Raw genomic sequence first — 25,326 nt, 5'->3', positions numbered from 1 at the left:
TGGCTTGGTTTAAAATGAATCCAGACCAAACTGGAGTCTGATTCTTCATAACAATCAACGGATCATATCAATACATTGGTAGAATACTTTCAATACTTAATTGAGCATACTGTACTGGATGACAAATAGGATACATTCGAATGTATGTTTGACCAAAGATTCTTTTTTTTTGCAAAGTGCCTTCAGACAACATTTGTTGTGAATTATACAGTTTATATTATACATATAAACTGAACTGAATTGAGTAACTGGATATAAACTGGACCCATTTCTCATGTAAAGTGCCTTCATATAACATTTTTTTTTTAATGTGATGCTGTACAAATAAGACAAATTAAATTTGCTTGAATTTGCTTGAACACGTGGCCCATAGTGAACTATGGGCCACATGTCAAACAAGTCGGTTTCTAATAACAAAACTAGAACAAAATAAAGCGTTTCAATAATTTGGCCTTAAATACACGCAAAATAGAAGACCGAATGATGCAGAAATAACAAATAAATAGGCCAAAACAAACATTCGCTTATTCACTTGGTATAAAACTGCTTTAAAACTTTGTGGCGCTTGTAGGAAACTAGTGGCATTTCCTTTGGGTTTTGTGTGATAACATATATCTACTCTGCCAAGCATTGCAAAGCAAACGTTACATGACAAAGAAGGGTTAAAATGAGAAAGATATGACAACCCAGCTTGCCATACTTCTTTCTCTCAGCTGCTGTATGCACTGGAAACTCAAATACACTCTGCAAACAACCGACTGAAAAAAGCATGGCCTCCAGCACGTCTTCATTACCATCATTCCTGCACTAGTTTCGCTTAAAGTGCTGTATACAGTAGCTTGATGTACTCATTCTCAGTTAAGGCACTTAAAAAAGCAATAAAAACAAATCTTCGCTTCCAAATGAGAGTAGTGATCACCTGTGACTCATTCTGATTTCATCGCTCTGTGTACCTGTGGGAGACATCTCTGCACTGTGGTAGTTTACTGTGCCGTTACACCCCCAGTGTTACCAAACTTAATACAGTTTGTCTTTTCTCGTCTAAAAACAAAATCCTTGTCTTTGGTGTCGTTCCTAATCGTGCTTTTACATCTATTTTTTTTTACACAACTCATGTCACAACATTTTCCCCTCGTCCCCCCTCGAAACAGAGTGCAGGAAGCCCCTGTGCATGTGTGTGTGCTCACACTTGCAGGTGCCCGATGAGCTGTCCCACGGTGATCTCCTGGGCCACGCGGTGGTAGAGACTGTGGCTGTTCAGGACCATGCTCTCCAGGATGGCCAAGGAGCGCTGCAGGATGGACACATCCACCATGGGCTGGTTCACATAACCTGCAATCTGAGGAAATGCAGAAGCCGTGCATAAAGTTAAAAAGCTATTATCTGTAAACCAAGACAAAATTCAAACATGTTTATAAAAGAAAACTTCATAAAGTTTCTTTTGAGTGAGTCTCAAGGCTGCAGAGCGGTTCACTGAGGAAAGCTATTTGCATGCACATTGCAGCAGATTAAAATCCTGAATTACTAGGCAACATCGCCCACACATTTCCGGCATGTGAGCGAAACGGACGGAAGGGCAAACAATAACACAAAACAGCGGCGGGAATAAAAAAGAGAAAGAAAGACGAACCTTGAAGTCGCAAACAGTGAAAATGTACACAGTGTTTGTGTAAAATGGCCATGAGTGACATAAAATGTTTGTTCAATAGAGGAAGCACCTGTTTGATGAAGGAGAGGGAGATCAGATCCCAGGATACAATGCCGTGATCCATCAACTCCAGGAACGCAGTGAGAGTGAAGGCCAACATTTCCCCAAAACTTGGAGAGAGAAAACTCACAGTTAGTCCAGGATTTTTCAGAAGGTGAGACTTAAAAATGAAATGTGCAGAAAACAAAACAAAACAAAAGAAAAAAACAAAATTGATTTCCTAAACATGAAGGGCTTGGAGTTAGGTCTCAATAGTTGAAATGAATGCTTACTGCGTGCCACTCTCGACAAGTCGAGCCAGAGTCCCTATGCCTTCCATATTTATGAATTCTGCAGCAAAAGTCGGGTCTGCGGACAACTTTGCGAGCTCCTTCAGAGCCTCGAGGCGAGCATCAATACCATGCGACTGGATCCTCTCCAAGAGTTGACGAGCAGCACGAGCCTGGCAAAAATCAAAACGTTCACTGATGCTACTGTTAGCTTAGCTTTACCAGAGATTTAGCCATGAGACTTTATTTTATATCGTACGCTGCTTCCACTTGTGGCAGAGGACAAAGACACCCCTACAATGACTGCAGCACCAGCCACAATTATTGGCACCCCTGCTTAAGACATTTATAAAAGCCTTAAAATAGCCAGTTGTTATGGAAACTCTGTGAATCCAATATCCTAATGTCTTTTGCTGCAGTTCCCTGCAGTAAGCTTCAAAGATTTTTTCTTGCATTACTGTCTTTCTTTGATCATCACCTGACATTGTTTTAAACTTTTGTATTTTACTTATTGCTCTGACTGTAGATACAGTTAAGTTCAGACAAGAAGCCATTTTCCTGAAGTCATTTTGTTACTGCCTGAACCTTTTCCAGGAACTATGGTTCTGCGTCAAATATTTACTTCTTTTGGTAACTCTTAGAGATTTCTGTTTCAGTTTTGTCTTATTCTTTAAATTCTCTGATTTATCTTTGTGCTTGGTTATGTTCACTGTGTCCTCTCATGTTTAGCTGGTTTTCCTGATCGCAGTTTTTCCATTGTGCATACAGTCTGCAGCTATCCATCATGTTTTCCCTCCTGGTAGATTTCCTTCCGGCTTGGCCCAAATCGCTCTGTGAATGTTCGCAGAATCCCAAAGTACAGCAGTGAACTTGACAAGCAAACTGATGTGGAAAAGGGAGCTAAAGCATCTAAAAATAAAAAAGTAAGCTGGAATGCAATCCTCAGCACCTTTGTTAAACTGGAGATAAAGGTATCAGCTTCACTCTCAGAGCACTTAGATGCAGGGCGGGATTAAAACAGGCAGGTAATCACACATGATTACTGAGAGACGGCGGCTAGTGCTATTAAACACGACAGACGTCCTCAACTCCTCTTAACCTTATGAAAGCAGCCTGTGCCCCTCACGCCGTGCTAACTTGGTAAAGCTATAATTTTCAGAACTTGCCAGTGATTGAAGATTTTTAAGTGCAGTCTAAAGTAAAGTCTTGAAATGGCTACTGGTTGGCAAAAATTGCATACTAAGCTATCATCATTAATATTTTATGCAAGTGTATGTTAAACAGTTTCTAACCAATTAAAAACAAATTTCATGGTTGTGAAAAAACTATTTCCGCCCTTACAGACTTCTTCTACTTTATTTATTTTTTGCCACTCTTAAATATTTCTGATCTGTTGTAAATGCAAAATATAGTTTTCAAACCCTGACTTCATTAATTAAAGTAAAAAAACAAAAAAACAATCCAAACTAAACTGGCTGTAATCGATCCCTACTCTTCCATCCCATCTCCCTTGATAAATCATTAATTAACTGTGATCACTTTTTTTTTTTTTTTTTACTTCAACACCCACACCCATCCTCATTACTGCTCAACCTGTAGAATAAAAAAAAATCACTTAAACACAATTGGTCTGACTTCAAAGTAAATTTGTAAGGAGTTTAATTTATAGCACTGCTTATGAAAACAAAGTGGACTTACTGGGGAAATTGCTAATCGAAGGATTGTCCCATTCTTAATGTCACCGCGGCTCTGAAAAATAAAGGGCAACTTAGGGTCAATATTGCTTCACCGTGACCTTAACACAATGTGGTGGGAAATAAAAACAGAATAAAACCTGTTCAGTGATGTAAAGCTGAGGACCATCAGCATAACGGAGAGCGAACTGCTCAGAGCCCGACAAAGACCACCTGAGGGCGCAAATATAGAGAGATAAAGTTATAATACGTGTTGATATTGATTTTAAGCGAGTAATTGCAAGTAGCGAAATGTGTGATTGTTAGAGAGCGCAGCATACTCGAGAGCGCGAGAACAAAAGGTTGGCCAAGTCCGGCCGTTCTCTCCGGCAAATGTATTTACACAAGAGGCAAACTGCAACAGTGAAGGGAGTTTTCAGTGGGCGTTTGCAGTAAAAGTGCAAAGGATTTTCAGCTTCCAGTGGCAGAGGGAGGCAGTGGGTACATGCAGGCATGTTCCGAGGTGGATTGGTAGGAAAAATTTAACATTTTTTGTACATTTTTACCACACGACCAAAGTACAAAGAAAACAACCCTAAATGATAAATGAGAGCATAAACTTCTACTTTACCATAGGCTGATATACAGTAAGGGATGTGTGAGTCTTAAAGGCATATAGCACTGACCAGAAAACCCACTCAAATTTAAATCTGAATTTAAGATAATTCAGATTTAAATCTGAATTATCTGAATACAAATGAATATTTGTATTCATTGAATACAAATATTCATTTGTATTCAATGAATACAAATGAATACAACATTTGTATTCATTGGCTACTGGTACTTCCTGTTGTCCTCATTTTCTGTGTAAAGGGAAAACACATACAAATATCGGTCATTTTGACCTGAGGACAACAGGAGGGTTAACTCTGAACCAGTAAACCATATATCAGACCTTACTAATTTGACATTTCGCTCAAATTAGCAAAATGTCAAAATACGCAATGGCTTGCGTATTTTATTCATATTTTTTGTCAAAGCGAAAGGATTTTTATTAGGGTTATCATTGTGATAATGACAACGCTGATCCCCATCCTAAACTTGGCCCCAGGCTGAACCAACATAAGTCAACGGATAATTAAAACCTCTGAAAAAAAAAAACTATTTTGCATTTAAAAGACTTCTCCATTTTAAATAATCTGGAAAAAGTTAAATAAAAAACTAAAGGAGATCATTCTTACCCGTCACATACTTCCCGTATTATAGAGGATAAGGGTCTCTTCTGTAAAAACACAATGAATGGATAAAACAGAACAATCTGTCTCAGTCATGGTAAATGATCTGAATTTACATCAAACCTGTCCAGTAACACTGAACACTCTCCCCATTTACACTCACAACTCAGGCAGCTTTTGAAAGTGAAAGTGCACATCAACATGTGACATGAGGAGCCTAGAATCAAACTTACAACTTTCCAGTTGCAGGATGACTACCGCTGAGTCATCTATAAGAATGTTTTAACATTGACAAGGTCTAAATAAGACTAAATCAGACTTTTGCAACCTTACATAAATAGCAATGCTTAACTGAAATGACTTTCCATAGGCAAATGAAGGCAAAGAATTAACAGAGGCATTTAAAGTTTCTCTCTACTACATACCTGGTCCATCTCTATAAGCTGAGCATTGGCACCGGGCCACTCAATGGCAACCTTCACAATGTCAGCCGGGGGTGGCATACCTGTGTGTTGTGGTTAGAGCACCCTACAGGAAAAAAGAGGAAAGAATCCCTGTTGATCAGCATCAACAGAGATTTTAGGAGAATTAGCACCAGCTCATCAGTCGCTTTGTAAACTGAAAAATGTAGCCGTAGTCATAACACCAAATGTAAACTGACAGACAACACAGACCTTGATGCACTTTAATAAAGAAATCAGTTAGAGGTTAGGAAGATGCCTTGACGCACAAACAAGCAATAATCTGGTAATTTTATTTTATTCTAGCTTCAAAATTACAACCTTAATCAAATAACCTGCAGCATATGTTTTCTCTTGTATGCATTCTAGATTTTAGATTAAAATAAATCTGAATCACTCAAGATTGGATTGGCAGGTCGTACAAAAAAAAAACCAAAAGAAACAATCACTTATTGCTAATATAAGTTCCAAGTACCGTCTCAAATCTGCACTCTAGTCATTTTGTCTTAGTTTTAAATTCATAACTTTACACGACTGATCTTTCAGACACAGCATGATGTTGCATCTGCTCCTAATATACGAAATTAAGAACCACACAAACACCAACAAGGCTGGAAAAAAAATATCTTGAATGTTATTACTTCTTTTCATATAAGAGTTCTTAAAAAGAAATCAGAATCTGTGCATCTCTAATAGAGGCAAAGCATCTTTTCAGTGCTCACATTTAATTACTGCTTAAATTTAACAAACCTACTTCCCAATCTGCAACAACAGCTTTACAGCAAATGAGAAACAAGAGAACAACAGGGACCAGGTTTTTGGCACAAATAAGAGGGTTTGCTTTTTTCTGACAGAGAGAGAGAGAAAAGGAGAGAACACAAAATAAAAGATGACAGGCTCGGCTGACGATTTGAAAACTGTTTACTGGAACAGAGAGAAGAAACTGCTGTTCTCCAAATGGCTCCGTGCATTCTGATTGCTTTCAGGGTTAAATAAAAAAACACTTTGTATGGCTCATTTGAAAAGATTTAATTTTTTTTATCACAGCGTAATTTTCCCCGGAGTATTATCAATGATGCAGTATGATTAAGCTCTGTACCACAAACTTTGTAAGGAGTTTGGGTATTTGTTCTATAAATAACCTCACTTGCCACTTTACAGTGATTGAGCTGTCTGACAAGCTTGCCTTTTGATCCACTTTGAAATTTAAAAAAAATGTCCTAAAGGTATTTTGCTATTTTGTGAATCCAGCATCATTACCAGCTCCACATGATGAAAACATCCTGGAAAGTTGGAATAAAAATTCAAGCTGTCAAGTCTAGAATAACAAGCATGCCTGAATGCTTTGATCTCCGTATCTCCGAGTCATGGGACTACTGAAGTGTGCTCTCTGTATTATCTGTCACAACAAAGCATAGCAGATGAACACTGGGTGATATACAGCACAAGTGCTTTAAATCATAGCAGTAAATGACACTAAAGAGAACATTTTAATTCAGATTCCTACTTGACAAAATTTAATTTTCAACAGCAATGACTTCTCATCTACACTAGACACAAAAATGTCATCAGTGTCAAATATAAGAGTCAGATGCAATTAAAAAGATAAATTGTTTCTCTAAATAACCTTTAATCGCTTTAAGGCTAAATATATTTTTTTAAATAGATGCTGACAACTAGCTTGGAGGCTTAACAAAGCAGGGAAAATAAAAAACACAACACAAAGTGTAATTTGATAACACTAAAATTCAGTTTAAACCTTCCAGTTTGTTGCATCTGCTCTCCTATTTCTCCAAACAACCATGTGTATGTCTCACTCTTCTCCATATCATTCTTAAGGTCAACTTCATAATTCCTAGTCCACTCTACTATCCACTTCACTGTAAAGCCTGTGTGACATAACTCATCATCTACCCACTATTTTCCATTACAGGTTTCTGCAGATGTCCACGTTCAACCCAAATGTTTGTGTCCGGGTTGGCTACCAGTACAAACAGGGACAACAAATGCTCTAAACTGGAACCAAACACGGCAGATAAACTACAGATCAGACCACGAGCACAAGAAAAATAACAACAAATATAGCAAGGAAAGACCTGCTGTTTTTCTTGTGTGAATAATTTATCTCACATGCACAAGAAAGATACAAAAACTCCATTAATATTCTGGTGAGAAATCGCTTTATTCCTTCTTTTCAGATCTCTTCTTCTTCTACTCCTCAGAAGACGGTTTGGAAAGCAGCACATTATCACCCCCGTCTGAGGGTTAATGTTTAGATGTGCAAAGATTGAACGGGTGCACATCTTTGTCTATAAAGTCCATGCAGCTAGCATATTGTGGCGCAGAGAATTAAACTACAATGCAGTAATGTACCCATCAAACAGCATTCCAAAGACACAGTTTGTCAAGCCTTTCAGTGTATCTCTAATTAGTTTTCTCATAACCTATCGTTTGGAGAGACAGTTAAAATACTAGCATGAGAATCAAATGTTACGTCCTTCATTTGGCTCAGGCACATATAACAAGAAATAATGTTACTACAACTAATTATTGGAAATGTACATTGTTTTCTCATCTGATAAACCTTATGCTCACAAACAATACCCAAAGTCACTTCGGTTGGTATGGCTGTCTAAGCTACTAATAGCAGCTGCTGCATAAACTGTGTTGTGTCTTTATACCACAATTTTGAGTTGAATTTTGAGAAAATGTTTCCAATAGAGATTGTTTTTGGTGAGTGGGGTAAAATTTGTCCTCACTACCAGTCTGAACTTCAAAAGCCAATACATCACTTACATAGTCCTGATAAAAAGAGCTTCTAGACAAAAGAAAAATATATTTTCTGTCAACAGTCGTAGTCGTTTCAAGAACATTAACTGAATTTTCACGTTCAGAGGTAGATTCGATAAAGGCTGTGTAATCTTTAGGAAACGTTAGGTTACTAAACATTAGAAACCTGATGGGACATTTTGAGTCATTTCTACTCCTTTCAGATTAATTTACTTTTTCCAGTTTTTTGATTAACTCTTTTGGAACTTTGCAATGTGTTGAAATTCAGTTATTATTACAATGTTAATGTGAGGGCTTTTGCCATAACAAAGAGTACTTTGGATGTAATATTAGGTATGCTGTGAATAGGCGGGAAGATACTTATTTATTGCACTGTATAATGAATAAAGCTTTGCGTTATTTTTAACTGTACAGTAAGTCAAGCTGTCATGTGGGTTGTGGACACTTCCCTAAGCTCAATTTGACAACCCACAAACTAAAGTGACGGAAACTTTTTTTTTTCCATTCCTTGTGCTGTCACTAGACTCCGGGCTTTCGCCATGTTTGTTTTCTTTTCTCCGACCCGTTAATATTAATTTGGCTGCACGCGCTGTTGCGGTATCTTAGCAACAGTCGCCCGGGAGCTCCAGACTGAAAGGAAATCTGAACAGTGTGGCCTCAACTCAAAAGACTTGCTCTGTCCCCCACCAGCTGCTTTTCACTGCGGCCCGGATGTTTCTGTCGCCATTTTAGCATTCCTTTAAAAAGAAATGTGCTAGGGGGGCTTCCCTCGAGGGGTCTGGATATAAAGAGATTCTGACTGACGGGGGAAACTGTAGAGTGGGGCGCCTAAACTTCCTATAAAAAGTTAAAGACGATGCAACTGCGCCCCCTCTGGCCATATGTTGTTTATTACGAGATCGGTGCTCTGGTAAGATGTATAATTTTTTTATTATTATTTTATTTTTTATTTTTTTTGTAATATATACACTTGAGAAGATGTATTGGAATCAACTGGAGTCAGTTGCCCACAGCGCAACATCAGCTGATTTCATGTCCTAATACTTGCCAACTTTATCTGATTACGACAGTCGCCTTAAAGGCGCAAATAACACCTCTTTGTTTAGAAATCTTGCACCACTGAAGTTCTGGAAATGTTTGTGATCGGTAACAGGTGATCGATCAGCCTTGACTGGATCAATGATCACCACAAAGAGCGGTGCAGCAAAGGTTTGCTTGTGTTCAGTGGAGAAATCAATCACAACTCGCCTCGCTGTCAGGCATTCAGAATGAGATATCGTCTCTCTTTGTGTGAAAGTGATGCTCTTGCTCACTATACTCGCTGTTACAGTGAGCAGCAGCGTTATTCCTCAAAAGGCGGCTCATGTTTTCACAGTCATCCATTTTAGCCTGTCCGCTCCTCCATTGCTGACAAGATGCAGCTTCGTCAAGGAGGCAGATGATGCCTTTTAGCTTCCCCCCTTCTGGGTTTAATCACACCGTACAAACGGGCTAATTTCATTCATCCGTGCTACTCACCCCGTGTCCGGGCCATCTATGGTCCACCCGGTAATCCCTCCGTCCCCAGTGAGAGACTTGTGGAAAGGAGACACGACTCCACGCCTTGTGGGCGGGACACGATCTAAATGTCACCGTCTGCAAATGAGGCAGACCCTTGTTCTTTTCAGCATGTGCGTGCGCTCACACCGACATCTTCCTCTCGTACGTAGACATGTACTTCTCTACTGACCACCCAGTCATAACAATTAAAGGGGTATTTAAGGCGGGATTATTATTTAGTCTCCCTTGGATGCATCATTACTGATTAAATTACTGGACCAAATGCAAAACAAAATTCAAAATACCTTATTAAAAGTTCAGCAATGTGAAGCAAATGTGGTTCTCATTATTTTACAAATTAAAATCTGGAAAGTAGTCATATTTCAATAAGTACCGGTATTTGTCACCCGATTTAATCTCATATCTAATACTAAGATTCTCGATATAAACCCAGATGTTCCGTGAAAGCCTCAGAGGTTTGTTAGAAAGCAATGAACAAACAGCATCATGAAGGAACATAATAGACAGGTTAGGGATAAATGTGGTAGATCACATCATCCTGAGCACACCATTCCTACGATGAATGATGGCAGTGGCAGCATTTTACTGCGGGAGTCATTTTCTTCAGCAGGAACAGAAAAGCAGAGGTTCAAACTTTCAGCAGGACAACCAAAAACATAGTCTAAGCTACAATGGAACAGCTTAGATCACTATTTTAACGTTACTCATCACATAGGTCATCATCCCCAGCTAAGCTTTGATAAGTTTACAAAAAACGGACTAAATATTCAGTCTTTATAAACACAAAACTTACATCACGTAAGACTTGCACTAAATGTGGCTCGAAAGGGCTAAATATGTGGACACCATATTTCAGATGCTTATAAAAGAATCACCATGTGATACTTTAACATAAAAAGCTTTGCAGATAAAAAAAAAATCTGGATTTTCATTGATGAAAATTATACATTTCAAGAAATAACTACACCGCAACACAGAATCACTCACGATACAGTTTTATTTTACACTGAACCATGTGTACAGGAAAAATTATCCACGTGATGGGTAACAGGTTCACCTTATAAGGAATGCTGCTGGTGAAACAAGCAGACAACTGTACTTTAAATTCACTGAGGAAACAACGTCATGTTTTCATAGCCACTTTAAATATCATGCATGACATCAAAAATAGTATTTTGACATGATTAGTTTCACAGCTAAACACACACACTCAATCTCAAATGTTGCACAGGCACAGACCAACTGATGCTCAGAGAAACTGTATAAATTAAATTACTGTAATGTGAAAAATAATCAGTTGTTGATTAAAAAAAGTCCTAACTTTTTATAAAAGTAGTTAAATGCATTTGATTTGTTTAAGACATTCTGTATTTTATGGGGGGAAAAAAGTGGGCTAAGCAAGACATTTGCTGGTTTTAAGCTCTCGTGTCTTTAAAAACCAAAGTGTGGTGAGTCTTCCCTCAATATCCTCAATTTTTATGCCACCTTAAGAACGACAAAAAAAGAGAAGTAACAGGGTCTTCACAATGTGTCAGTAATATAGCGGACAATAAGAGCAACATTTACTGAAATGTACACCTCACTGCATCAGAGAGAGACGCACACACAAGCAAACATCCATCATTATCAACAGAAAGTTGCAAAGGCTTTAACACCTGACTGTACATAAATACGACTGCAGAGTTTCAGCAACACGACTGTTACAGGAGGGGTTTCTTTTTTTTTTAAACAGCGCAGCATTGACACTGAAAACACATCAACACTGGAGACTCGAGTCTGCTGTCAGTCACGTCTTTGAACCCATACACACGCACACAAAAAAATAATAATCAGTTGAAATCAAATCAAAATAAAACCGAGGGACTTGAAAATAAGAATTGTAAACAATGGACTTCTCGGAGGTAGGGAAGTGGGTTTCTACTGGAGTTACTAAGAATATTTCTTCTATGATTAAAACAGATCTTTAGGCCTAATGAGACTGTATCCTAAGAGCTGTAACAACTCAGTGGCATTTTTCTTTTGACTGATTAACACTAATAATAATAACAACAATAGTAATAATACAAAGATCAAGAGGCACAAAATCCATTACAATGCTCATCATGATACAAATTAAAATTTTTATTGCACTAATAGAAAAACTAATCAAGTTCCAATGTGGTTTTGTTGGACCATTCAGAGAATGAAAATCCACACAGGAAATGAGTTGTCCAATTAAATATGCTACAAACACCCCGTTTCACAATGACATCATGCCTTTTTGTTATAAGGTAAACTTTTCATAATGTACCTGCATCTATGATGATCACTGAGTGCAAATGCCACCTAAACTCATCCAATTTGCCATTGAAATAATTCACGAGTGTTAAAGACCAATGATAATCCAAGCATAAGGGCCATAGTGAATGTTAATAACAGTAATACTAATTTCCAATGTAACCATGAGATGAAATACCTCCTGAGATGATGTCACAAATGCTCACAGATTTGCTGCTTTAAAACTATCCTCGTGAAAATCTAGTCTACACTCAACCCCTGGATCCAGTTTCTGAAACAACCTTCATGCACACGTACAGTACTAGGAGCGCTTCCCTGCAACAAGACGTCTTCACTTAAAATGATCAATACAGAATTCAATTTGTCCCCCAAAGGTCCGTAATGTCTTCAAAACATAAAAGTTGAAAATGAGGATAAAATGATATGTCTGATTGATGATACAAGTTTGTTTAATTAAAGAACCCTGATCTGAGCGGTAAAGACGGAGTGATTTTGACACATTGTGTTCATTTCAAACAAATGTTAGAAAATGAAAAACTAAACATAACAAAACGCATAAAAGCCCCAAAATATATCTTGATAGCTTTACAATGATGGACAGTTCATATGATTAAATCGGATATTCAGTTGTACTTGTGTTGCATTTTCTATGAAAATGAGAGAACACCAATAATTTATCAGGTGTCTAATGATGGTTTCATGACTCTTAAAGTGTCCAGGCTCACTCTATTCTAAACTGGAGGATGCACAAGAACAGTAAAAACATTTAATCCACTAAGAAACAATTTTCTCTTATGATTGAGAAGGAATAAATTCAAATTGTACCGAAACATTTAGATGTTTTAGATCTTTTTTTTTCCAGTATCTTAGCAACACTAGCCAATTTTCACATGATCTTTTTGCCTCATTTTCTTGTCCAAATCACACAACAAAGGCATTCTGCAGCTCTCAAATTTTTTGATGCAGTTTTGGGGTCTCGAAACGACAAATAATAGATCAACATATTACAAGATTTTAATTTCTGACAGGTTAACCACCTGTAGACAGGCTCTTAAACTGTTATTGTAATTTTTATTGTAATTTATTTTAAATCTGTGAGCATAGTGCTAAATGGGCATCAGGTGCTCAAAAATAATGTTTTGACTAAACAGGAAAAAAATACTGTAATATTTACAATGACTCATTTACAATACCAGATTTGTTTCCCCATGCGATAATTTCAGTGTTGAAAAACAACAGTATTGCCAAACCACGTATTGTTGGCACACCGCTTTATTTTACTTTACAACCAAAACATGTTGGTAATCCACACAGGAAGTCATGATTTTATCTACTCTGAGTAAAGGTGACTCTTTGAGATGGGGGCAGTTCCTAATAAAATATAGCTCTGGCAGTAAACAGTTCCTTTAGGTGTTCATTTGATGAGCTCAAATCATCCCCGGGTTTCATTGATTAAATTCATTCTGAATGCATAAACAGGAATTAAGCTAATGCAACTCTCTTCCAGAAAGTGCAAATGAGATGAATAACAGGAGAGAAACTGGCACAAGGTGGAAAGGGGGAAAAAAAACAAAAAAAAAAGGTGACGTAAGTTTGTGAGGCATCACCAGCCTGCATTATCCCAGGCTTCCTCAGCAGGCTTCGAGGGACTCTTCTTTGTCTTACCATCCGCATTCTCCCAGTTGTTGTCCCAGGCCTCCCAGCTCTCCTCTGTGCTGTGTTTGTTGTTGGAGGCTCCTTCAGAGCCCCAATTGTCCCAGCTGTCAGAGCTCTTCTTGGCAGAATTATCTGCCATGGTCCAGCTGTCACTGCTGGGAGATTTCTTCTCCTTTAAGGAGCTGTTGCTGCCAAAAGTTTCCCAGAAATCCCTTGCCATGGGTTGGCTGGAGCTGCCTTGATACCCCTCAGTAGCATCCATGTTCTGGTAGCTCTCTCCACCAGAGCTGAACACAGAAGAAAATTAACAATATTAACTGAAAGACCGTACTGTATTATTAGAATAAAGTACTTTGGGTGAGGGTTTTAAGTAACTTTTGCAATATCAAATTTTGAACAGCAAGTTTCTTCAATAGTGACCTTTTGAGGATTATTGTCCTTGTGAAGGTCACCAATGACAACTGGAGTAGTTTGTAGTTGTCATGACTGTACCATCATAACATTTCTATATTAAATGTCCTTTATTGCCATTTGATGTTCTAATTTCTGGTCAGCTAATCCGTGAGCCATAGTAATCGAAATGAAAAGAAACATTTCAAATACATCCCTCTAATTATTTAACGTCATACAAGAGTTTCAATTTTAACACAGAATTACTAAAACAAATGCACTTTCACCACATTTTAAGTTACTAAAATGCACCTTTAAAAGAAGGCAAAGATATGACGGTTAATTACCCATCTTGCGGTTTTCCAGTAAACAGGTTTGTCAATTTTGCTCCAGCTCCCTGAACCTAAACAAATGTAAGACCGAGTTTAAATCCTGACAAAGAAAATTGTAAAAAAAAAAAAAAAAAACAACACAGTAAACAATGTAAACTAGAAAAAAAAATACATCGTGATTTACACAACACATTAAAGTTATTAAATTAACTTAAACATTGCCGTTATGGTTTAACTGTTCAAAAGATAAAAATAGTTTTATTAACATTACAGGATACATTTTGGTCTACAGTGTACTCACCGCCAGAATATTCATGGCAGCAAGAAAAACAAAACATCACATTTAATTAGCATTGTTCAGGCTTTTATTGTCAGTGCAAAACCAGCCTCCTCAGGCTGTTCTTGTGCAAGTTTTTGCTCTAAAGTCTCTTTTTGAGGTGGGCAGCCCTCCGTCAGTCAGTCAGTCAGGAGGCTGGTTTTGCACCAGTACGTAAAGGCAGAGGTCTGCCCAGCATACCTTGTTTGCCAGCCCAGTGATGCCCACTGTCATTTCATCTATCAATTTGCCATCTTTGACCTGGATGAGCCAAATTATTATTAGAAACTTTGAAAAACAGAAGCAGTCATTTACTGCACACACTGTTGTAGCAGCAGTAACATTTGGATGAGAAAAGTGATTGGTTTAGTTGATAGCACCACCAATTAAGAAGGCAAAAGCAAGAAAGTAATAACAGTTTTAAATAAAGCAAACACTCAATAACTACATACAGCCAGAATTAGCAATGCCAACTCTACATTAGAAGACAAAACGATTTTGTCAAAAGTGTCAGTCAATGGGTTTCGGAATAAGCATACCTCTATCATTGTTCGTATCCTTCTGTACTTGGACAATTAAAGGCAATTACATGATTGGACTTACTTGAGAAATATAAATTTTACTCTAAGAACCTTAAAATAAGACAGAGTCCTAAAATTTCACTCTTAAACAATTAAAAGCACTGAAAATGTGACTGCATAGACAGTTTTTGCAGACATCCACAGATGCTGGCAGAAGATGCATTTTTATACTAAAGTCCACAGATTTTGTCGTTTAGTGTAAGCTGGCATTGAGCAGAAAAACTGGCAGAGACGAGCAGTGGAGGAAAGAGCACATTCACATCTGAAGCCGTTTTAGTCTAAAAAGCACTGCAGCCCACCACCAAAGCAGCGACTCCAAACATCAGCGTTACCTTCTCGTGGGTAGGTTTGATAACATTCTCATTTATTGTCTGTCCTAACTCTGTGGCCTAGTTGGAAGTCAAGAGAGGAGAGTTCGCTTGAATACAAAACATAATTAAAGATCCACATTAGCGCAACACACTGAGCTGCTTGTCCTTCAGTTGCATGTAAACACCGAGCATTCACAATGACACTGAAAAAGCTCTAGAGGGAGTAATGGTGCAAAGGAAAAAAAAAAAGCTTACATCAGCTTGCTTTTTAAAGGCAGCACTGCTTACTGCATACTGATTCATCTCTGTCCTCGTCAAACACGAGGACAGAGATGCATTTAAGGTAGACATGTAGTCAAATATATTCTGAGAAGTAAAACGTTTTATAGAACGTATTTCTAAAGCTAAGAATCCACTCACTTTTTAAGCTGCTTTACATTATACCCTTTTCTATGATTTGTCTTTTTTAATTTACCTTAGAATCTTAATTTTATTATGTAGGAGGCTTTGGTTCCCAGTGGTTCTGACATGATAATGATAAAGGATCTTTCCCCACTCCCCATCATGTTGTTTAGGGCTTTCAATGGCTAAAATTGCCACAATTCAACAAATAAAATCACTCTAAAGAAACTAAAATCAGAAAAAGTTTAACTAAACATTTTAATTTATTTAATGCGTAGTTGATCAACGTATACGTTGATTAGACGTATAGACGTCTAATCAACTTTGTATCCGTTACACATCCAAAAGACATGTCATTATTTCAGTTATTAGTTAACAGTTGTAAGGCTGACAATTTATTTCAGTTTGTCAGCCTTACCCATCAACAAGTGAGATAGACAAGGCTGAGATGGAAGCTACAGAGAGTAAATATCAATAATATTTATTGTTGGGGAAATGCGACAATAGACAATAGAAATAGAAATTAACCCCATAAATACTTATTTAGCAAGGTATTTATTTGATTCTGACACTTTGGGCCCGTAACACTGGACAATAATGCGTTGTTATTATTCTATGTACAATGTGCCCAGCACTGCACTTAATGCACTGCAGAGTAACATGATAATCCTGAGGGTTATAAAGAAATGTTTTCACATGCCAGAGCACATCTTTACATCTTACATCTCTTGTAATGGTTGTAAAAGACAAAAAGAAGTCATGCACAAATGGATAACCCATTATGTATGGAAGTGAGTGAACAGTGGCTCATATCCATAATAAGGGTGGGAATTATTTGCAATCCTTATTTAATATTACCGTTTATGTCCCAATAGACCTCCTGCATCAGGACATAAACTCAAGGCACCAACACAAGCAACTCTTAGTGTTAACAAGCAGAAGCACATTAACATGTAATTCAGCAACATTTTGCACAATGGTTCTCTATTTAAAATTTGCTTTAAAAATAAATTTAAAAAAATGGGGCAGCCTTAAATAAATGATGTGCAAAAACAAGCATGCAGCTATAAACTGCTTTACCGGTTCAGGGGGAGCTTTATAGCCCTTCAACTACGTCCAAGGAGGGCAGAGAGATATTAGTAATAGCACTGTTATCTCAGCCTAACATGTACCACATACACTGCATAATAAATAGCCAGTAAAATACTGCATGTCCATGCCGACAATCTCCTCAAGCTGGAAGGAATATTTCAATAAAATCGACTGAAAACCACAAAGAAATCTTTGGCTTTTGCCAGGCTGCTTGAGATGCTACTCTTACCTTTAAAGTTGCTTGGTTTGCCAGTTTTGTTGTCTGCATAAGTGCATAAAAAGAAACAAGATAATGAGTTTCACAAGTCTTCAAGGGGAGTTACGTTTAAACTCCAGCTTATGTGAAACATTTTAAATTACGTTATCTTTGGCAATTGAAGCAAATTTGGTGGCACCAACAGTAAAACTGCTCCAGCCCTGCAAAACACAAAAGATAATATTGAATAACAACAAAAGCATAATAAGTAATCTCTAGCAAAATAAAAGAAAAAGTTAAATATACAAAGACTCACTGAATAAATTGAAGACATTGCATTGTTCAAGAAGTCCTCATCCTTCTTCTCTGGGGTTACAGTGTTGCCAAAACCAACATATCGATTCTCTTGGTTCCCACTGTAGCCTCCCCCACTGAGGAACAGTAAATGCAGTTACACAAAATTACCAACACATAACCTGATGTGCACAACAAACCAGGATGAAATGAGACAGGAAAAATCGTACCTTTGATAAGAGTTGACGTCGTCACTCAACCAATCCTCGAATGCTTTGTCACCAGAACTGACTGGATTCTGTCCAGATTCCCCAGATCTGGATTTAAATAGCATACATTAACATGTTTAATGGCTGCTCTGATTCAATAACAACAAGCATTAATGTGTTCAAATTGTCCAAGTTACCGGTGAGACGAAGAAAGGCCCGACTTGGGTTGAGGAGGAGTCCAGTTTCTGGCAGGGGACGTATCAATGGACCACTCCTTCCCCTCAGCTAATGTTGCTACCTAGAAAAATCAATCAAGACTGAATTCTTTAGGCCACAAGACAAAAGTGTACTCATTTAACTAATTTATTATGTCTTGCAAGAATGTTTTTACATCAAAACGGTAACTACTTTATTGTAGTTTAGTGGGATTTTATGTGACAAATCTAAACAAAGTGACAGATGTGAAGTGGTTGAAAAACCATGCATATTTTACATTTTACAAATAAACATGCAATTTTTACTGTGCATTGCATTGAATTCAGCTCCACTGAGTCAACATGACAGAATCATGTTTTGCTGCAATTACAGAGGCGAGTATTTTGGAAATGACTCAACCAGTTTCGTACATAGAGACTTAGGTTTTGCCCATCCTTCTTTTTAGCAAGAAAGCTCAATCAAATTGAATACTTTAAAATTCTCCATAAAGTACAAGTACAAACGTACTTGTACTTTATTTTATTTAAAGGAATCCGATTAAAAGGGGTCTAAATTAAAATGCAGAACAGAAATCTTATTTTCTTTGGTCAATCATCTACAATCCAGTCACACGTCGCATTTTGTGGTAGTAATTTCATGTAGTGTAAAAAAGTTAAAGCAGTGGGAATGTTTTTGCAAGACAATTTACAAAGATGTTTCATTTCCAACAAATAAATATTTAGTAACCTAATTTCTGTTTAAAAATTGATGTCCAAAACTAGAAAGAAAAAAAAAGTGCAATAGGATGCTGTGTCCTTTCCAGACCAAACAGAAAGTTTTAGTTATGAAATGTTGGTTTTGTGCTGCTCACCTTGTCTCTGAAGAGAGCAGCAGCTTTGCTGTTGTACTTCTCCTGTAATGTCCAGTTTGGGTCATAATCGTCTTGGAGTTCTAGAAACAGGCGGAACTTCCCATTTCCACCAGCTTTCATTTTCTCCAGTTCAATATCTTTCCACTTGTCCATGGTGACCGAGCGCACAAAGCTGAAGAGAGGGGAAAATCACTAGTGATCACTAATGATCTGACATGAGCCAGGCAGATTTTAAAATATTATATTTCTCGACTTAACAAAAGCATGATGTACTCCACCCCTCTTACCTCAGGTGCACTCCCAGCCCTCTGTGCTTCCCAGAGCACTCAAGGCAGATCCAAATGCCATATGTGACACTAACCCACTGAGGGTTGAAAGCCCCACACTCAAAACAAAGCTGCAAAGAAAACATTAAAAAATGTCAGAGAGTTACAATTTTAAAAAATGCTGCATGGTGGTACATCAGATGTTTTTTTTCAATCTAAATTTTCACAAAATAAAAAAAACAGAGTCCAGTCTTAGTATTTCAGAATACAGATTAGGTGCAATAAAAGTATTTTGTTCGGTTGTTTTTGTTTTGTTTTTTACAAAAGCTATAAGACAGAAAAATGTCTGCCAAAGATGACAGCCAACCAAATGTCCACTGGCAGAACAATGATCATCAAAAATTACTTCTGGCTTATTTAGTCGCTGATAAAAGGACCATGAAATGCCTTCTCTATAACACAAAGACAAACTTCTTTGTAAAGTTTTCAGTACGGTAAAATTAGATGTCTTTTCTTGGATGAAATCAAATCACACAAATACACCGATGTGTGAGGACTTACATTATTCTCATCTTGGGTTCTCACTTCCTTCAGAACTCTTCTGGTCCTTGGACTCGCCATGATGACACTGAAACAAAGTTTGACCGGATCTTTAGTACAATAAGTAATATCAAGTTTGAACTACTGCCTCAGTACTTTAGTTATTGTCATTACCATTGACGTACAATTAATGCATATTGAAGTTGCACATAAGCAATGCGATGGTACAGGTTTATATTTATAAATTAGAATACAATTGAAACGTAATTTATATCAGCAGTTCAATAGAACAGCAAAAACATAAGGACTAGAACTGTGCCCATCGATCGGTCACCGATTATAATCGGGCGATTTTCGTGAAAAAGTGCATGATCGGTGATCATTGGCTCTTGTTGCCGATACTGATCACCTGCATCTCATTTCGCAGCCTGCCTGTGCAGCTGGTCTCCTCTTTCCTTTTCACTGCGCAAACTCGCAGCAACAAATCCTAAGCAATGTGGAACTATAACGCACTGAGTGAATGGGAAAGTTTGCTTGTTGCGGCGGAAAATGAAGCACGTCAAAATGCATCAACACAACGAAGCTAATACGATATAAAAACAATGCCATACTTGACGGAGTTTGGCTACATCGAGGCTCACTGCAGTAAAAAAGACATATGGAGGATCAGATAGCAGGTAAAGCAGCGCACAGCTACAAACACTCACCCGGAGTAGCATGATGGTCAGAAAGCTAAACAAATAACCCGCCAAATTATTTAAGTCTTCGAGCTGCGATGTAAGACGCTGGTTCTGATCTCGCTGTTGAACCGCTGCTACACGTTACAGGTAGTAATATTTCACAGACGGAGCGCTGCTTCTGCTCCTACTGGTAGTGACTCTCACACCGAACCTCTGTTTAAATCTGCAGCATCTAACTTAAAAAAATACATTTTACATACGTATTAAAACTTTCGCTGTCCTAACATGAGACAGATAATCTCTAAAAAAATAATCGATCTCCTCCCTGCTCTGCATAATTACTCCGCTCAGTCAGAAACAGCCACTCAGAACTAGCAATAATCAGCTAGCCGCCGTGCTATCAGGAAGTTTTCATTCAGTAACTCAGGATTGTTTATTGTAATGGAACCTGTATTTGCCTTTGAATGTTAAGTTTTATACTTGAATTTTTTTTGGCAATGTTGAGAGGTTTTATTTTGGCTCTTTGCATTATTTAGCCTCTTCAGAGCCTTCATATGTTTTCAGTCTGTTAAAGATAGTATTACCGATAGCAGTACAATTTGCACAATGCCTGCTTTGTTTAGTTTTCTTCTTGGAAAAAGTTATTAAAAACAAATTTTTGTCTAAATTAAGGTGAATTTAAGGTTCCTTTTTCCACATAATGTTACCGGTGGTATTTATGATTAAAAAAAATAAAAATACTTATGTGATCGGTATCGGTGATCGGTATCAGTGATCGGCATCGGTATCAGCAGGAAAAAACCTGATCGGCACATCTCTAATAAGGACAGTAGGTCCTGAGAACCAGGACTGAAAACCAATGCAATCACAAGAAAGACGATTGAATTGACAGTTGTCCAATAGACATATCAACCCTCTCCAGAAGATCGGTTATCCCAAATATTATTGCTGGAGAAGCTGGTTATTCACAAAACAATCCGATTAATGCAAAGTTGAGTGGAAGGAAAAATTGTGATGGAGAAAACGTTCACAAGCAGCAGAAAGAACTCCAACCAGGAGTCAGTGATGATTTGCGGTGTCATATTATGTGCTAGTGTTGCTCTGCTGTGTTTTCTGAAGTCCATAATCAATGCAGCCGTCTATTATTTTAGAGCACTTCATCCTTCCCTCTGCTGGCAAGATTTATGGAGATGCTGATTTTATTATCCAGGATGATTTGGTACCAATACTTGCTTTAACAATGATGGTGTCACTGTGCTTGATTAGCCAGCAAACTGGCCTAAAACTCAAAGAATATTTCTCATCCTGCCAAGAGTTAGAAGAGTAAATATCCAAAGCCAACAGTGGCAACCAGCTAAAAGCTAAAGCTATTAAAACATCCAGAGCTTCGGTAACAACAGCCAATCTCTGTACAATCAATGAACTCCTTTGTTGTTAGACCAACATTTCAGATTTGTTTCGTTAAATTGCTTATGCTCCGTACTAATTTTCTGAGAAGCTAAATGTAGGTTACTGAAAAAAAAACAGTCAAATTAATATATTATACATTGGGATGCACTTAAGCCTATTGCAATAACTTATCAAATAATCATTTCAAATCAATAGTCATCCTCAACAAAAGATTAATTATCACAAGTGAATATTTATTAGCTGTAGAATGAAGTTTACATTTAAAATTGAAAAGTCAAGGTGCTTTTTTCACATGGACTGCAGTGAGTGCCAAGCTTTCTATGGGATTGGATGCAGAGCATTAGAGGTGAATTGGCATAAATTACATTACAGTTCTGATCCAAAAGACATCCAGGAAATGACTAGTTTTCTAGCTGCAGATCTGAACACAGGATGCATCTTCGTAACCTGGCAGTTCTTTATTAATGAGAACGAGTCGGAAACTAGGAGCGGCTATAAGGGAATACAGGTTTCTAATATCCTCAGGGCACGAAAGCAGTTTGGAGAGTTTAGGCTCTTCCAGAACCTGCAGCGGTACAGATTGCCTCTAGATCTATTTCAGGAAGAGGAGGAAGCAAGTTGACAGCTCGCTGGCATGTCCAGGAAGAGTCACAGCGAGGCTCGGAAAAAACGAGAACCACCCTCAGGTAGCAGACCACTCAAACAGAACATTGTTTCTGTGAATTGACAGTTGTCAATGTGCTGCACATAGAAAATGTTAAATTTCCACACATTGTAGGCTCTATTGTTTCTCTCAGATGCATAAAAAACAGCATGTTGTTGCACATCTGGTTGCTTTATAAATTCATGAACTTTCTGCTTTTCTAACTATTAGTGATAAAATTAGGATATTTCATTCTGCAATTACTGATGCAATATTTCAAGCTGTCCTCTAATGATTTAAGCAGTTGCTCAAATGTGGATGCACAGAAATAAATGAGGACAAATGGGTGAGTCTTATTAAATTAGCAATTTTGGAAATTACACAATATTTTAAATATTTAACGCTCCTCCAGTTTGTTCAGGAGCAATAGCATAGATCTTTCTTCTTAGTTGCACTGTCCAATCCCTTGTAAATAACTTTTATATGCACAAATATAACAAATAATTATCCAGTTGTACAGTTATTGTTTTAGTCTATTGTTTCACTGTGGTATGGGGAACTCTTAAAGTACACAGTGTGCTAGCAGAAATACTATTTTGTAATCAGGGTGTTTTTCTTTTACCTGTCACAAATGGTGAGAAATCTATAAACAATGTTACACAAAGATGCTGTTTCTTCAATCTTTATATGAGCATGTTTACAGTCTTCTGTCATTTACACAATAAAGATATTTTTCTGAAAAAAAAAAACACTGCAGTTTGCCGAATTTCCTAATTACTTCAATCTAAATAGGGTTATATTTGAAGCAGAAATAAATTGACAAATAGACAATTTTGCAGACATTTTTAAGTAAGTTATCAGCAATATGTATTACTACCGGGTATTTCATTCTCTATGCCCGACATGTCTTGATTATTTTCAGTCAAAAAGAAAAGTGCAACCAAATCCACTTGCCAGAAAAAGTTAAAGGGGAAATAAATATTTGGAAGGACTCAAATGCCACATTGTGATGATGACTCAGCCTTTGCTTTGTAGGATGAAAACCACAATGTCAGTCAGGTCCCTCAAGGTGACAGGATGAGAGTAAGTCATTTCATGTTCCTTGTGAAAAAGTTTTTTTATGGCAAGTACAGCAAGTGCAACTAATGCGATTTTCAAACTTGTTTGTTACACAATCAACAAATCGCTGTTTCCATACTGAAAATAATTGAATGAACATGTTTTAACATTATGCCTAAACTGCAGTAGACAAAATCAGTGACTATCAAAAGCATGAATATGGTGAAAACATAAAAACATGGTGAAATATTGAACTTTCATTCACTTATATTAATTCTAATCTAGTTCTAATTCTTAAAAGATGACACACATTTTGTTGTATCCTCATCTTTTGAGTGAGTAGGGTGATAAACAGTCTCTCCTGATGTTATTGGTTTGGAAAAGTGTGTTTCTTTAAAGTATTTTTGTTTTAATTAATGACAAGACTAATAGAAACAAAATGATAAAAACTAGTTCACATGATAACCAATAAAAACCAGGAAATTTGGAAAAGTATTGTTAACATTTGTCATTTCTTGTTTTTTTCTGTTAGCATATTTCATATAATATTATTTCCAGGTACATTTTACTCTTTTCATTGGATTTTGGCTCTGGTTTTTCCTTTAATTACATTGCTTATATATGTATGTTTTTATTTCAATTATTTAAAAGGGTTAATTTTACCTAAATTAGTTTAAAACTAAATAGGACAAACAACATATGTTTGAGTCAGTAATTATATTAAAACTGCACCAAAAAGAGAGGAAATTTATTTTTGTGTAATTGTTATAACGTCCGCATTTCAGAAATTATTTTAACCTGTTTTTATTTGTCTTTAAGAATTAATTGTTTAGCCAATGAATCCTATGTGATTTTAGTTTACATAAAGAGAAACTAAGAACTCATGATGAGCTTCAATCGTCTATCACAGCCCCCATCTTTAAAACTACATTTGAATAAAGTTGATTATTTTAAAAGCTAATCAAAAATAAACCATTTTAGTCTGGCTCTTATTTTAATCCATACATTTTTCTTCATTTACTTTCAGTTTTTAAATATAGACCTAAAAAAAACAGAAACTGGTATCAACCCAAAAAAAAAGCTTCATTTGTGCATCTCAATGAAAAAGTATGAAGAAACAGATACACAAAAAACAAACAACTTTCAGTTTTTGATTTAATCATCATCCAAAACACATTAATAAGCGTCAGTGTAAAGACATCAATAATGTGGCTTTTCATTTTAACACAGTTGTTTGAGGCTTTCATCATAAACACTTCTGTAAAATCCAGTGTTTACAGTCAGTTTGGTGGTGAGAAAATGTTAAACATTTTCAGCAATGTTTGCAACATGACGTGAAAATCACTGTCATTTTTTTGTCTTGTGCTCAGGTGTAGTCGTGTCAAGGCTTTTTCTTTTTTTTTTTTTTTTTTTGTGAAACAAAACTACAACACTTTAACTCATCTCTTTTGTTTTCGGGTTAAAGTTATATACTCATTTCTAGCGTCATTTACCACGTAACATTTAAAATCCTGATTCCCAAACGCACGTCAACCCAATAATATTTTTACTGACTGGAGGGGGTTTTGTGTGCTAACATTGAGCTAACCGGCCCTTACCTGACCTGGACTGATGAACAACAACCGGGACGCTGCTTTCAGAGTGTGGACGCTCCGCGGCTGGACTGGACCGTGGGGTTTTCTTCCGTGGCAGATTCACGGGCTGTCACGGGCTGCGTGAGGCTCACAAAGGAGACTAATAAAAAGCACCTACGTTAAAAACCGGTGGCCATGTTCCTGTTTGCATACGTTGGCAGAGCAATGCATCACGGGACAAGCCTCAATTCTTCTTCTTTAAGTTTAATGTGCGAGGGTAAAGCAGAAATCAAATGTACTACCGGCACCTGCTGGTCTAAATGTGTTACTGCT

General features: G+C 37.2%; 2 protein-coding genes across 13 annotated transcripts in view; both read right to left on the bottom strand.

The window, feature by feature from the left end:
• Positions 1 to 9,849, bottom strand: part of elmo2 (engulfment and cell motility 2) — a 28,305-nt gene extending 18,456 nt beyond the window's left edge. For 2 of the 5 annotated variants that reach the window (XM_008409929.3, XM_008409933.3), the window contains exons 1-8: positions 9,658 to 9,848; positions 5,314 to 5,442; positions 4,895 to 4,935; positions 3,812 to 3,884; positions 3,676 to 3,726; positions 1,981 to 2,150; positions 1,719 to 1,818; positions 1,194 to 1,339 (exon numbers count right to left, since the gene is read on the bottom strand). In XM_008409929.3, coding sequence (XP_008408151.1) covers positions 1,194 to 1,339; positions 1,719 to 1,818; positions 1,981 to 2,150; positions 3,676 to 3,726; positions 3,812 to 3,884; positions 4,895 to 4,935; positions 5,314 to 5,391 — 659 coding nt within the window. In that variant the 5' untranslated portion in view covers positions 5,392 to 5,442; positions 9,658 to 9,848. Of the gene's footprint in view, positions 1 to 1,187; positions 1,340 to 1,718; positions 1,819 to 1,980; positions 2,151 to 3,675; positions 3,727 to 3,811; positions 3,885 to 4,894; positions 4,936 to 5,313; positions 5,443 to 9,657 lie in introns of all 5 variants that reach the window. The other 3 variants (XM_008409927.3, XM_008409928.3, XM_008409930.3) reach the window with 3 other exon arrangements.
• An 829-nt stretch (positions 9,850 to 10,678) lies between these two features.
• On the bottom strand, positions 10,679 to 25,241 carry arfgap1 (ADP-ribosylation factor GTPase activating protein 1). Of its 8 annotated transcripts, none has more exons than XM_008409934.3 (14): positions 25,018 to 25,241; positions 19,649 to 19,715; positions 19,109 to 19,218; positions 18,822 to 18,993; positions 17,953 to 18,053; positions 17,777 to 17,863; positions 17,569 to 17,683; positions 17,417 to 17,473; positions 17,286 to 17,318; positions 17,045 to 17,074; positions 15,584 to 15,640; positions 14,872 to 14,931; positions 14,370 to 14,425; positions 10,679 to 13,919 (listed from the first exon to the last, which is right to left on the bottom strand). In XM_008409934.3, the coding sequence occupies exons 2-14, from the start codon at positions 19,706 to 19,708 to the stop codon at positions 13,580 to 13,582; spliced, it is 1,278 nt and encodes a 425-aa protein (XP_008408156.1). In that variant the 5' UTR covers positions 19,709 to 19,715; positions 25,018 to 25,241; the 3' UTR covers positions 10,679 to 13,579. The 8 variants fall into 8 exon arrangements, with proteins under 8 accessions (XP_008408156.1, XP_008408157.1, XP_008408159.1 ...); XM_008409935.3 differs by having other exon boundaries at positions 25,023 to 25,241; XM_008409937.3 differs by lacking the exon at positions 14,872 to 14,931 and having other exon boundaries at positions 14,370 to 14,419.
• Positions 25,242 to 25,326: the final 85 nt, after the last annotated feature.

Source organism: Poecilia reticulata, chromosome 5, assembly GCF_904066995.2.
Source record: "Poecilia reticulata chromosome 5, P_reticulata-male-v2, whole genome shotgun sequence".
Lineage (NCBI taxonomy): Eukaryota > Metazoa > Chordata > Actinopteri > Cyprinodontiformes > Poeciliidae > Poecilia > Poecilia reticulata.
This window is presented reverse-complemented; position numbering and strand designations above follow the sequence as displayed.